General features: G+C 40.9%; 1 protein-coding gene across 1 annotated transcript in view; it reads right to left on the reverse strand.

Annotated features, from left to right (window-relative positions):
* Positions 1 to 15,439, reverse strand: part of OTP (orthopedia homeobox) — a 53,817-nt gene that overhangs the window by 33,528 nt on the left and 4,850 nt on the right. Inside the window, exon 2 of the mRNA XM_064596271.1 lies at positions 7,776 to 7,957. Within this exon, the coding sequence (XP_064452341.1) occupies positions 7,776 to 7,957 (182 nt within the window). The remainder of the gene's footprint in view (positions 1 to 7,775; positions 7,958 to 15,439) is intronic.

Consider the following 15,439-nt stretch of genomic DNA (forward strand, 5'->3'; position numbering starts at 1 on the left):
GCATGAGCAGTGGGAGAGGCAGAAGCAGGCTTCCCGCTGAGCCAGGAGCCCGATGTGGGGCTCGATCCCAGGACCCTGGGATCATGACCTGAGCCAAAGGCAGACGCTTAACCATCTGAGCCACCCAGGCACCCCACCTCTACTTTCTTAAGTAACAGAAGGTTTATTCTCTAGAGATATTGAACCTGAGAAGATCTGGATTTGGAAACCTATCCAAGAGGCCAGGGATGAATAGGCACTGAAAATAGTGGAATTAACTGAGAAGTGAACGCTTAGCTTCCAATATCTCTCTGCCTTCCCCCAACTCCTTATCAAGACAGCAGACTGGAAGATTCTTCTCTGGAGAAATAAAAAAGTACCAGAGGAAAAGCCTCCACAAAGTAATACTTGGTGGTGGGGGTGGTGTGGGGTGTCTCTCAGAGAAAGGTCGGCTTTCCCGTCATCAATCCACAGTAAAGACCACAAGCCAACAAGCCAACGCACACGGTATGTCTAGTCAGCTTTCTTGGTACCTCTTGAATATGAATGGAGACCAAAGAGAATGAAAAAGCTTGTAGGAAAATGGAACAGTGAAGACAGCAGAATAAAATGGCAAGAGAGCCAGAATTACAAAATCAGAGATGAGAAACTAGTGCATTCACAAAACAAATGAAATATGCTTCATAAAAGAGAGACTAAAAGGTCAACAAAATGCTTTTGGAAATTTAAAAAATGACAGTTGAAATAAAAAATTCAGGGATGCCTGGGTGGCTCAGTCGGTTGAGCATCTGCCTTTGGCTTGGGTCGTGATCCCAGGGTCCTGGGATCGAGTCCTGCACTGGGCTCCCTGCTCTGCGGGGAGCCTGCATCTGCGTCTCTCTCTCTCATGAATATATAATTTTTTTTAAAAAAAAAGGAATAAAAAATTCATTAGAAGAATTAGAAGGTGGAATTGAGGACATTTCCCAGAAAACAGACCGAATAAAAAGATTGAAAATGTAACAGAGCAGATAATACATACTAAGCAGTACTGTCCAATAGGAATATATTATATAAGCCACATTTTTAATTTTGATTTTTTTTACTAGTCACATCAAAAAAGAATAGCCAAAATTAACTTTAGTAATATATTCTATTTAACCTAATATATTCAAGATACTGTCATTTCAACATGTAATCAACATAAAATTATTAATGAAATATTTTATAATCTTTCTTCATCCTGAGTCTTATGACATACCTCAGTTCGGACAGTCCACACTTCAAGTGCTCAAAAGCCACGAGCGGCTAGAAGCTACCATATTGGAAAGCACAGATACAGAAGATCAGTTCAGAAGATCCAATATCTGAATAATGAGAGTTCCAGAAAGAACAAAAAAGAGGAAGACATAGGATCCTGGCAACAGATATCTCAACACAAGCCAGAGGCTAAAGGACACCACCAGGAGGACAGGTGTGGGGCCGAGAGCTACCAGTTCCTAGTGGGGCTGGAGGATGGAGGCTCCAGAAGGGAGGCGCTCCATGTAAAAAAGAACCAATGTATGTTTAAAAGTTTGGGAAAACTCATTTGTCAGCTGTTTGACAGATGTGTCAAAGCACTTGGGAAAAATTAAGGATAGATTTATAAAAATTAAACAAAGTATTGAGGTCATTTTTAATTACAAGAAAAATAAATAATTGAGGGGAAATGAAACATATAATCAGAGTACATTAATTGGCCTAAGAGAACTAAACCCTCAGCTGTCATGGTGGGAAGTCAATAAATGATGCTGGAAGTTGGGAAATCAAGAAATAAGCGGTATATGCCTATGACTTAGAAATATGGTGGTAAACACCAGAAGGAGCAGATGAAAGAGTTAAAACTGTTTCTGGAGAATGGGACTGGGAGGGTGGTGGGCGTTTGCTGCATCTTATAACCTTTTATATTACCTGATTTTAAGAACTCTGCCCATTAAAACTAAATAATTACAAATACATAAAAAATGTAATAATATTAATATAGATAAACGCTAAGACAGTTAAGAGTGAAATTATAAGCCTCCAGAAGGAGAAGAGTGGGGAAAGTTTCTTAGAGGAGCTAAAAAGTAAAGAGTCTAGTAATGTCTAGTATCTTTTTCTCCCCCAGGGGTAGAGAGGTTTTTAAATAAATAAAAATAGATTCCTAGATATCTATGAATTTGAAAGATGATAAAAATGCTGATTCATTTGTAGTTGTTTGTGAATACTCAGGTTGCTGTAACCAGCAATCTTGATTTTCAAATATGGAGTTAGAAAGATCTAAAAGATTATCTAACTCTCTAATGTCATAATCACCTAAGGGGTTGTTAGTAAAAGACCTATTCATGGGCCCAGCCTCAGATCCACTGCACCAGAATGTCCAGGGGTGAGGCTCAATTATTTGTTTGTTTGTTTGTTTGTTTATTTATTTATGGAGGGTGATAGAGGCTATTTTTTTTTAAAGATTTTATTTATTTGAGAGAGAGAGAGAGAGCACGAGCAAGGAGGAAGGGCAGAGGGAGAGGGTGAGAAGCAGACTCCCTGCTCAGCAGGGAGCCCAACTTGGGGTTCGATCCCGGGATCTCAGGATCATGACCTGAGTCGAAGGCAGATGCTCATCCGACTGAGGCACCCAGGCGCCCCTCAATTATCTGTATTTAAAAAAAACTCCCCAGTGGATTTGGCAATTATCTAGGAGTAGTATGAACCCTCTTTAAGAGCCACCCCTTCATTTCACAGGTCAGGGAAACTGACATACTGATAATTTAAACCGGTGTTTCTCAAAGTGTGGTCCCTGGACCAGCACTTGCTGTAATATCTGGGAACTTGTTAGAAGTTAGAACTTGTGAATTTTCAGACCCCATTCCAGACCTATTGAATCACAGGCTGTTTTAATAAACCCTTTAGGTGACTCTGATGTACACTCAAATTAAAGAACTATAATGGGTTAAACTATCACATCAGGGTTGCAGTTGGTGTAATAGAAAGCTCATCATCCAATCACATCTCATTTTATAGAGGAGAAATGGAGAACCAGAAAATTTAAATGACTCACCCACCAGAGCGGCATTAGCATCTTGGTACCAGAAGGAAGACAGTGTCGACAAGTTGAAAATGCTAAAGCCAAAAAAGTTGAGACAGCCTGAGCCCTAAATCACATCACTGCACTGCTTTTCTGAACTCAGACCATCCACTCCCAGATTTCAGTTGTGTGGGACCCTTAATCATCTTTGTTGTTTAAATCAGCATTGGTCAGGTTTTGTATTACCTACAGCCGAACACATTCTATGTGATCCAGAGGTCTTCTGAAAACTCTGCAGTTTTTCACTTTATTTCCTACCTGAGATGACTTAGACAGCTGTGGCATATTATATGAAATCCAAACTGAAAGTTTCTGTTGGTCCCTTCCTTTGGGCTCCAATAAGAACTTCTATGACTCCCATTCTGACATCAATTTCGATGTGTGGGTTCCCCCCACACACACACACACCACCAGGCGATTCTCCAATACCAGCTGGGTGTCCTACAATTTAACTCAATTCTGACACTAAACACCTGGAGATTGCATCAGATTCCTCGGTCAAGGGTTCAGTCCTACAAGACTGCCCCCGACCACAACCAGGCCCAGGTTATCACTTATGCTTCTGACAGATCAGCTATAGATCGGAGGTTCCAATAGCCCCCTTCTTGGGTTTGATTAATTTGCTAGAGCAGCTCACAGAACTCAGAGAAACAATTTACTTACTGGATTACTGGTTCATTATAGAAGGGTTTAACTCAGGAGCAGCCAGATGGAAGAGATGCATAGGTCAAGATATGGGGAAGAGAAGCATAGCTTCCGTGGTTCTCCAGAAGTGCCCCTCTCCGCAGGTTCCATGGTTTACCAACCAAGACAGAAGCTCTCTGATTCCCCTCCTTTTCAGTTTTTATGGAGGCTTGATTTCACTGGCATGATTGATTAAATCATTGGACACTGGTGATCGATTCAACCTCCAGCCTCTCTCCCTTTCCCAGAAGTCGGGGGAGTGGGACTAAAACTTCCAAGCCTCCAATCACAGGATTGATTCCTGTGATCTGCCCTCATCCTTCAGTGCTTCCAAAAAAAGCCACTGAATTGGCATAAACTCAGATGTGGTTGAAAGCGGTTTGTTATGAATATTAAGACTCCACCATCACTCTTTTTTTCCCCCAAAGAATTCTTCCCCACCTCCAGGGGTAGAATTTGATGATTCATCAGTTATATATAACACACAGTGCTCATTTTATCAACTGCCCTCCTTAATGCCCATCCCCCAGTTACCCCATCCCCCCACCCAACTCCCCTCTGGCAACCCTCAGTTTATTCCCTAGAGTTAAGAGTCTCTTATGGCTTGTCTCCCTCTCTCTTTTCATCTTATTTTATTTTTCCTTCCCTTCCCCTATGTTCATCTGTTTTGTTTCTTAAATTCCACATATGAGTAAAATCATATGGTATTTGTCTTTCTCTGAGTTATTTTGCTTAGCATAATATACTCTAGTTCCATCCATGTTATTGCAAATGGCAAGATTTCATTCTTTTGGATGGCTGAGTAATATTCCGTTACACACACACACACACACACACACACACACACACACACCACATCTTCTTTATTCATTCATCAGTCGATGGACATCAGGGCTCTATCCATATTTTGGCTATTGTGGATAGGCTACTATAAACATTAGGGCACATGTGCCCCTTTGATCACTATGTTTGTATCCTTTGGATAAATACCTAGTAGTGCCATCTCTGGGTCGTAGGCTAGTTCTATTTTTAACTTTTTTTTTTACGATTTATTTGTCAGAGAGAGAGAGAGTGAGAGCGTGGGAGGTAGAGGGAAAAGCAGACTCCCCCCTGAGCAGGGATCCTGATGCCGGGCTCGATCCAGGACCCTGGGATCATGACCTGAGCCGAAGGCAGACGCTTAACTGACTGAGCCACCCAGGTGTCCCTATTTTTAACTTTTTGAGGAAGCTCCATACTGTTTTCCAGGGTGGCTGCAGCAGTGTAAGAGGGTTCCCCTTTCTCCACATCCTCGCCAACATCTGTTGGTTCCTGACTTGTTAATTTTAGCCATGCTGACCGGTGTGAGGTGGTATCTCATTATGGTTTTGATATGTATTTCCCTGACACATTTATCACTCTTATCACTTAGGAAATTCCAAGGGTTTCAGGAACTCTGTGCCAGAAACAGGACAAAGACAAATTTCTATTTCTTATTATAAATCACAATATCACAATGACCTTTATCACAGCACTTGGTCCACTGCAGTATAAGAATAAGTTATGGGACCGTGAGCTTCTCAACTGTGCATTCCCAGAGCCCAGCACAGCACCTGACATGTAGTAGGTACTGTCATGAATGGATGAAGAATGGCTTCCAACTCTGTTCTTGTTACAAATCAGTATGGCTACTGCTCTTCTTTTCTTTTGTTTTTAGGCCCAGCTATTTCCTTACCCAAGGGTTTGCTAACTTTCCTGTATATTTATAAACAATGTAATAGTTTCATTTCAATGTAGCCTTTCTGCTAACAGAAACATACAGCTTTCCCTCCGAATCACAGCTTTCCTACCAAGGGCGGAATGACCAGATCCCTGTCTTTGCGGAAGTGGATGTGAAAAGTGGATATTGAGAAGAGAACAACTCCCAACCGGAATTAACCTGCAAACTAAACTACGTTCTGTCAGGGGTCTGGAGGGAGTAGAGGGTCTGGAATGAGTTGAAGGGAGTGGAGAGTAGAAGAATCAGGACAGCGGTGTTAGCTGTCCTGCAAGGCTGAGCAAAGTCTCTGGTAAGTAGGCTACAGACATCCGAGAGCCAAGCCATGGCTAAGTTCCAATGACTGGGATCCTTACACTGTAAATCTTTAAAAAGGAGGTCGCCCATCAGAGAACTTAGAGAAGGCTCAGCTTTACGTCTCCTTGGGGCTTTCTGATCAGGAAGGGGGACTGTGGCCCTGACAACTGTATTTCTCAGAGGGGGCAGCAAACACGAGCATGAGCGTCATTCTTCTCCCTGGGAGTCTGCTCAGCTGTGGGTGCTGTCAGCAACCTGCTTGGGGATCTACACACTTGGGAAGTTGTGGAGTAGATGCCGCAGCAGGAAAAGCTCTCCAGGGCGAATGTTTGGAGCAGGCAAAGACAATGATAGATTACTTTCCTCAATTCTGTCTTGTGTGCCCACTGTACCTTCGAGACTTGGATAACTCATCAGAAAATCATTTGCCTTTAAAAGGAGCAGAAGGGATGTCAAGTGCTGTCTTTCTCCCTGAGATAACCTAACAAATGTCAATTCTGCAGTGTCAAGCCCTCTAGCTCAGCCCGATCACTTTCATGACAGACCCTCATCCCTTTTCCCAGCGCACCTGGAACAGGCCCCCCGCGAGGGCGCTGGCTCTAGTTCTCGGGGGCAGCCCCGGGCCCTGCGGCTCAGCACCACCATTCTTCCTTTTGTTCTTCCGGCCTGGGGTGGTAGCCCCTTCCTGCAGTTGTTGATCTCTGGTTGCTTTACCATTTCCTTTTTTGTTGTTGTTGTTACCATTTCCTATTTGATTTTCAGCTCTTCCATCATTTACAAAGCAATTCCTACATTCAATTCTCTTTAGAATTTCCCTTAAAATCCCTTTGAATTACTTGGTTTCTGTTTCCCTGGTAGGGTCCTGACCGATAGAAGCACTTCCTGTGTGTGAGGATCTAGAGAAGGTGTCAGTATGCATCATCTTCTGAGGCTGGTGCTGCCATCACCCTGTGTCTACACCTGTGGAAATTACAGCTCAGATTAAGCTGATGCTCCCGAGTTCATGTAGCTCACAAGGGATAGAGCTGGGCTCTGTAGAACCCATGCGGTGTCTCTCTCTACATAGTGCATATTCTTAAACACAACACTAATAATCTGTGTCTCATTTATGGAACTTCAGGGGTGAGCTTTAAAAGTGTGAGGATCCACATGGTTTGCTGTTTCTTCTGGCTGGAAAATTTCAGGTCTCAATTTAAATCTCGCTTTCCAGAGGAAGCCTCCTCCATCACTCATAGCTACACTGAATGCCCCCACCCCTGTGTACCTACAGCCACTAGGGCTTCCTTATTCTGTCTTCCTTATTCTGTCTCTTCTGCTATATTGTATTTGCTTGTCCTCTGTTTGTCCTTCTTGCCACACTGGAGGTCGCCTGAGGGTAGGGAGTGGACCTCTTCTTGTTCACCATTCTATTCCTATTATCTTGCACAACAAAGATTTTATAAATAAATGAATGAAACACTCTTAGACATGAGGGACAAAGTGTCACTCTGCTGGTCTAGAACCTCCAAGTCTCCATATGGCCTGGGTCATTAAAGCCCAAGCTTCCTGCTTGGCTTCCAACAACATTCAAAACCTAGCCTGACCACCTGTCCACTTTAGCTTTCTCCATGACTCTTCAGTCCAGCAAGCCCACCACTCCATTCCACAGAGTAACTTCCTTCTTAGACACACAGCAGTAAGAAGTACAGTTATAACTGCTCACCTTTCTTCCCTCCTTCCATCCCACCATCATTCAAGTCTCACCCTCCATCTCGTCCGTGAAGTGTCCCAGGTAATTATTCTGGTCTTAAAATTCTTATCACCCATGTCTTTTATTGATTTTCAGCATCTGAATACCACCTCCATCTACCCACAAGTGTTTCAGGGACAGAGCCTTGCATGATAGATGCTGAAAAAGGTCAAATGCTTGTTGTCTTTGACCTGTTTGCCGAAGGGAGGGTATGAGCCTAAACCTTGGCTCCACCAATCGGAAACACTCACCGTAGGCTTTGCAATAGGAACTGGTGTTGTAGAGCATGGATGATGATGTAGCACTTTCTCTGGTGGTAATGGTGTTGGTGGTTGCCAGAGCTCCTAGGACAACCACAGCAGAGAGGGAACTGGCTGTGTGCAGTGTCCAGGGATAGCCATATAATGGCTTTATTGTCCTTACAGGATCTGTTCTGCAACATAATTCAGGGATTGCTCTTAGCTGCATAGCTAATATTTATTGTCAGTCTCCATGAGTTGTATACTCCTCAAGAGTAGAGATCTTTGCTTGTCTTGCTTACTACTGCATCCCAGCTCCATTATAGTGCCTGGCTAATATAATAGTAGAGGCTCAACAAATACTGGGTGCTTAAATTTACAGTTGACCCTTGAACACTACGGGGGGTTAGGGGTGTTGGCCATCCCCCCACGCAGTAAAAAATTCTGCATATAACTTTTGATTCCTCCAAAAGTTAACTACTAATAACCTACTGTTGACTAGAAGCCTTACCCAGAACATAAACAGTTGATTAACACATATTTTGTATGTTTTATGTATTATATGCTATATCCTTACAATAGTGTAAGCTAGAGAAAATATGAAAATCGTAAGAAAAATACAATTCTAGTACTGTACTATATTTATAAAAAAAATTTGTGTATAAGTGGATCCACACTGTTTAAACCCATATTGTTCAAGGGTCAATTGTAATTCTTTAATCCATTTAAGTTTTGTGTTGTGTGGGATGAGATAGAAATCTATTTTTCTCAATAGGTAACAGACTTTCTGGGTGCCTGGGTGGCTCACTTGGTTAAGCATCTGCCTTCAACTCAGGTCATGATCTCAGGGTCCTGGGATTGAGCCCCACATTGGGCTCCCTGCTCAGCGGAGAGCCTGCTTCTCCCTCTGCCCCTTTGCTAGTGCTAATAAGTAAATAAAATTTTTTTTAAAAATCGATAATGGACTTCTCCTAATTCCATTTATTTATTATCCATCCTTTACATCTATCAGGTACTTACGTATTTATATATACTTGGGGCTTGTTTGGGTTTTCTAGTCTACTCCACCGAGTTTAATCTTAGCCAGTTTCACTGTTTTAAATGCAGTTTTAAGTTTCACTATCCCACAGCATTATCTCCTACATTTATCCTCTCTTCCTAATTCCCCATTTTCAAGATTTTCTTGAATAGTCTATTTTTTCCTATATATACAATTTTGATAATTGTGGTATTACATTTATGTACTAATTTGTGGAGAATTTCTGTCTTTAAAATATTTTCACTTAGTGTATTAGGTTTCTATTTCCCTATACACTCACTGCATATTATCAATTTAAAATTCATTTATCTATTAGTTTCACCAAAGTTTTCTTGTACCTTTCAATTTTTTTCCTTTTCATATTGATATCTTTGACTCAGTTAAAATTTATTTTGGTGTGAGAGGTGAAACAGAGATCCAGCTTTATCCCCCCTCCCCCAATGATTAGCCAGTTATCCCAATATGATTTATTGAATAATCTCTTTCTTCCTAGGGTCTGAAATATCCTTTATCATATACTAAATTCCCATAAGTATATATTTGGGTTCACTCCTGAGTTCTATTCTCTTTGATCTTCTATTCTTTTACCATACATTTAATTACTGCAACTTGACAAAGTTTTAATAGTGAGCAAAACTAATTTTCCCTCATTACTATTCTTTTTCATATCCCTATCCCAGTTTAATTTAATTGGATTTTATAGTCATTTCCTGAAATTCTCTTCCACCCAACCCTGTTGTATTTTATTTCACTGAATTTACAAACTGACATAAAAAGAAACCATGTTTTGACATTAACTTTCCATATATATACAAGTCATTTTTTAAAATGTTGTCTTCTATGACTCAGGGATTTATTTTTCCATTCTATTTGGTTATTGCTGGCATATAGAAAAGCTGGGGTTCTATGTATTAGTCTTTTAGGACTGCTGTAACAAAGTATCACAAACTGGGTGACTTAAAACAACAGAAATTTATTGTCTCACAGTTCTGGAAGCCTGAAGTCTGAAATCAGATCTAAATCTATTTCATGCCTTTCTTGTAGCTTCTAGTGTCACTCTGAGTTTCTTGGTTTGCATAATTAATTCCAATCTCTACCTATGTTCCTGTGTCTTCACATTGTTTTAGGACACCAGTCATAGATTAAGGGCCTACCTATTCTAGTATGACCTCACCTTAACTAATTACATCAGTGAGGATCCTATTTCTAAATAAGGTCACATCCTGGGTACTGGGGGTTAGGATTTCAACATATCTTTTGGGGAGACATAATTCAATCCATAACAATTCTATATATTAATTTTGCAGCTATCCACGTTAATTATCTCATTCCTTCTAGTTATCTTACAGGTGACTCTTGTGTTTACCTGGTACATATCTATCTTATCAACTGCATATAGTGAGAATGATGCATCTTTTTCACTCTTTCTCATTTCATCCTTTTATCTAGTCTCATTGGCCAATATTTTATCACACCAAGCCAACAGGTATTCATTTTTTTAAAATCTGCTTCATTATTTTTAAGATCTGAATTTGATTATTACTGAAGTGAAACATTTTTGAAAAACCTATCCATTTGTATTTCTTCTTTTATGAATTGTGTGTTTCTATCCATTATCTATTTTTTATACTAGGGATTTTTTATTAATTTGAAAGGGCTCTTTGTGTATTAAAAATACTAACCTCTTATGACATATATTCCCAAGACCTTAAAAGAACCTTGTCAACTACCCAGCTGTCAACACAAAGCAAGAAACAAAATATAAGGTTTTAATCTACTGTCTCGTAAATTAATGATACCTTCAGTGCAACAGTCCAATACATGAACAAAGGCCTCTCGTATTATAAGAGCAGTAAGATGGACAGTGGAGTGCAATATAGATTTTTATGAAGCACTCTTCAAAATTTCAAGTAGACTAATACTTATAACTTGTTTCATAGTGCACCATTTCTCAACCATTCAATTTCTTTCCAGCTAAAAGCACTCAAAAGAGTCTCAAGGACTAAATGATCTCATTAACCCTTTACTGCCAAATGCTCTACAGCTCTTGCTCATATACATGTCAAGTTTACACTGACATTTAAAGGCCCTAACTTGCAGTCAGAGAAAGGATTAATCTGTCCTTGGTTTATCTAAATGACCAAATAATAAGATTTAAGTGATAACCAGCTGTAGGATATGTCCTTATTAAATTTGATAGGATTTTTAAAAAGCCAAGTAATGTAATGAAGTTTGCAAAGTAATTTAGATTAACCAGGTTTGACTGCTCAATTTGGAAGTGATTCAGTGCAAGGTATAGGCATAGAGACGATTTTTAAATATTGGGCTTTGAATGTTTCTGACCAGAAAATCAAGAAATGTTAAATGAACATTAAAACACACTGTTTTAACTAGCTTTCATTACTCATAATATAAATACATGTTTATTTTAGCACTTTTTTTTTTTTTTTTTTTGTAACTTGCTGCAAGTTCCATTCCTTCCCAAGGAACTGTTCACATAACTTATGGTACAGAGTTATGGTACATAACTTATGGTACAGGACAGCCTAGTTCTTGAAATGTTAACACTCACTCAAAACATAAATGTCTCAAAAGCCCAGCCACAAAGCTCCTGTCCAGGACTTTGGGGGAGTACTTTCATTTACTAGGACTGAATCTTCACTAGCCAAGAATGTCCAAGGGAAAATGCTAGAACTTGGAAATGCTCTCAATGACATTCATTGGAGGTTGGGAGCAAGATGGCAGAGGAGTAGGAGACCTGGATTTCGTCTCCTCTCAGGAATTCAGCTGGATAGGGATCAAACCATTCTGAAAACCTACAAACTCAACAGGAGATCAAAGAAAATAATAGCAACAACTCTCTCATCAGAAAAGCGACCACTTTCTGGAAGGTAGGACGTGCGGAGAAGTGAATCCGAGGCGATATTCGGGAGGATAGACGGCGGGGGAGGGGCCTCCGTCAGCCGCTTCTGGCAAGTGATAGAACCACGGAGCACAAAATCGGAACTTTTAAAAGTCTGCTCCGCTGAGGGACGTCACTCTGGTGGCTAAGCGGGGGGTGGAACCCTCCGGGACAGTGTGGTCTCAGGACACTCGGGGTCACAGAAAGACCGGGGGTGCCTGAGTGTGGCAGAGCTCCCAGGTAACGGAGCAGGGAAGCCGGCTGCAGAGGCAGAGCCGAGGCGCGGGCTCTCAGCTCAGGGTTGCCATAAACCGTGATCCGGGACAGTCGGGTCACTGCTCCTCCAGCAGGGACCCAACGAGCGGCAGATCCGGGGAGACTCCCGGGAGGGGTCCCCAGGAGGAGCCGAGCGGGAGTGCACCACAGGGATCCGCTGGGTTTGGAGACTCCACCTGGGGTTGGGTGCCAGAGATAGAAACGCGCGGTCACAGGCCGGGTGAGCACGGAGTGCAGCCGGAGACCGGGGAGACGGGAGTGACTGACGGCTTTTCTCTGGGGGCGCACTGAGGAGCGGGGCCCTGAGTTCTCGGCTCCTCCGGGGCGGAGATTGGGAGGCCGCCATTTTCACTCTCCACCTCCAAAGCTGTAGGGAAAGCTTGAAGGGAACAAAAGCTCCGGAGAGCAAACCCGAGCAGATTACTTAGCCCGGACTGGCAAGGGCGGGGCAATTCCACCTCCGGCAAAGACATTTGGGAACCACGGCAACAGGCCGCTCCCCCAGAAGATCAGCGAGAACAGCCAGCCAAGACCAAGTTTACTGATCAATGAGAATGGCAGAACTCCAGAGCTAGGGGAATACTGCACATAGAATTCATGGCTTTTTTACCATGATTCTTTAGTCTTTCAAAGTTAATTTTTTTTTAACTTTTTTTTTAAATTTTTCTTTTTCCCTTTTTCAACCAACATCTTATCATTCCCTTTTTTTTTTTTAAAGATTTTATTTATTTATTTGAGACAGAGAGAATGAGAGACAGAGAGCATGAGAGGGAGGAGGGTCAGAAGGAGAAGCAGACTCCCCGCCGAGCAGGGAGCCCGATGTGGGACTCGATCCCGGGACTCCAGGATCATGACCTGAGCCGAAGGCAGTCACTTAACCAACTGAGCCACCCAGGCGCCCTCATTCCCTTTTTTAAAAAACATTTTTATTTTTCATTTTTAGAGTCATATTCTATCCCTTCATAGTAGCTACCCGTATTTTTCGCATATATATATAAGTTGTTCTCGCTTTAAAATTTTGAGATAGTTTCTTCTAACAGATCAAAATATACCCTAAATCTCTAGTATATGGTTTTTTTACTCCCCTGCCTGATCACATTCTCTCCCTTTTTTTTCTTTTTCTTTTTTTAAATCCTCTTCTTTCTTTTTTCAAACAACTTCTTATCAATTCCTTTTATAAAATTTTTTATAATTTCCATCTTTACAGTCATATTCCATCCCTTCATCATATCAACCCTTATTTTTGTACATATGTAAGTTTTTCTTTCTTTAAAATTTTGGGAGGCACTTTCTTCTAACAGACCAAAATACACCCCAAATCTAGTGTGTGGCACTGATCTATATACCAGCCTGATCATATTTGATCACATTCTGGTTTTTTTTGTTGTTGTTGTTTTGTTTGTTTTTGTTTTTTATCTTTATCTTTTTCTTTTTTTTCTTTGTCTTTTTTCTCTCTATTGCTTTCTTTTCCCACTGCTTCAGGTCTTTTCTGATTTGTTTAGAGTATATTTTCTGGGGACGTTGTTACTCTGCTAGCATTTTGTTCTCTCATTAATCTATTCTCCTCTGCACAAAATGACAAGACGGAAAAAATCACCTCAACAAAAAGAACAAGAGGTAGTACCGACTGCCAGGACATTAGTATGATGTCAGATCTAGAGTTCAGAATCATTACTTTAAAGATACTGGCTGGGCTTGAAAAAAATATGGAAGTTATTAGAGAAACCCTTTCTGGAGAAGTAAAAGAACTAAAATCTAACCAAGTAGAAATCAAAAAGGCTATTAATGAGGTGCAACCAAATATGGGGGTGCTAACTGCTAGGATAAATGAGGCAGAAGAGAGAATCAGTGATATAGAAGACCAAATGATGGAAAATAAAGAAGCTGAGAAAAGAGAGATAAACAACTACTGGATCACGAGGGCAGAATTCGAGAGATAAGCGATACCATAAGACGAAACATCAGAATAACTGGGATCCCAGAAGAAGAAGAAAGAGAGAGAGGGGCAGAAGGTATAATAGAGCAAATTATAGCAGAGAACTTCCCTAATTTGGGGAAGGAAACAGGCATCAAAATCCAGGAAGCACAGAGAACCCCTCTCAAAATCAATAAAAATAGGTCAACACCCCGACATCTAATAGTAAAACTTACAAGTCTCATAGACAAAGAGAAAATCCTGAAAGCAGCTCGGGAGAAGAAATATGTAACCTACAATGGTAGAACCATTAGATTGGCAACAGACCTATCCACAGAGACCTGGCAGGCCAGAAAGGACTGGCAGGATATATTCAGAGCAGTAAATGAGAAAAATATGCAGCCAAGAATATTATATCCAGCTAGGCTGTCATTGAAAATAGAAGGAGAGATAAAAAGCTTCCAGGACAAACAAAAACTAAAGGAATTTGCAAACACAAAACCAGCCCTACAAGAAATCTTGAAAGGGGTCCTCTAAGCAAAGAGAGACCCTAAAAGCAACATAGACCAGAAAGGAACACAGACAATATACGGTAACAGTCACCTTACAGGCAATACAATGGCACTAAATTCATATCTTTCAATAGTTACCCTGAATGTAAATGGGCTAAATGCCCCAATCAAAAGACACAGACTATCAGACTGGATTAAAAAACAAGACCCATTGATATGCTGTCTGCAAGAGACTCATTTTAGACCCAAAGACACCTCCAGATTGAAAGTGAGGGGGTGGAAAACCATCTACCATGCTAATGGACACCAGAAGAAAGCTGGGGTGGCAATCCTTATAGCAGACAAATTAGATTTTAAACCAAAGACTGTAATGAGAGATGAGGAAGGACACTATATCCTACTTAAAGGGCCGATCCAACAAGAAGATCTAACAATTATAAATATCTATGCCCCTAACAAGGGAGCAGCCAATTATATAAACCAATTAATAACAAAAGCAAAGAAACACATCAACAACAATACAATAATAGTGGGGGACTTTAACACCCACCTCACTGAAATGGACAGATCATCTAAGCAAAAGATCAACAAGGAAATAAAGACTTTAAATGACACACTGGACCAAATGGACTTCACAGATACATTCAGAACATTCCATCCCAAAGCACCAGAATACACATTCTTCTCTAGTGCCCATGGAACATTCTCAAGAATAGATCACATCCTAATACACAAATCAGGTCTCAACCAGTACCAAAAGATTGGGATCATTCCCTGCCTATTTTCAGACCACGGTGCTTTGAAACTAGAAGTCGATCACAAGAGGAAAGTCGGAAAGAACTCAAATACATGGAGGCTAAAGAGCATCCTACTAAAGAATGAATGGGTCAACCAGGAAATTAAAGAAGAATTTAAAAAATTCATGGAAACCAATGAAAATGAAAACACAACTATTCAAAATCTTTCGGATGCAGCAAAGGCAGTCCTAAGAGGAAAGTATATAGCAATACAAGCCTTTCTCAAGAAACAAGA

This window comes from Mirounga angustirostris, unplaced genomic scaffold, assembly GCF_029215605.1.
Source record: "Mirounga angustirostris isolate CCGP_5_RB_7025 unplaced genomic scaffold, mMirAng1.0.hap1 SCAF_7, whole genome shotgun sequence".
Lineage (NCBI taxonomy): Eukaryota > Metazoa > Chordata > Mammalia > Carnivora > Phocidae > Mirounga > Mirounga angustirostris.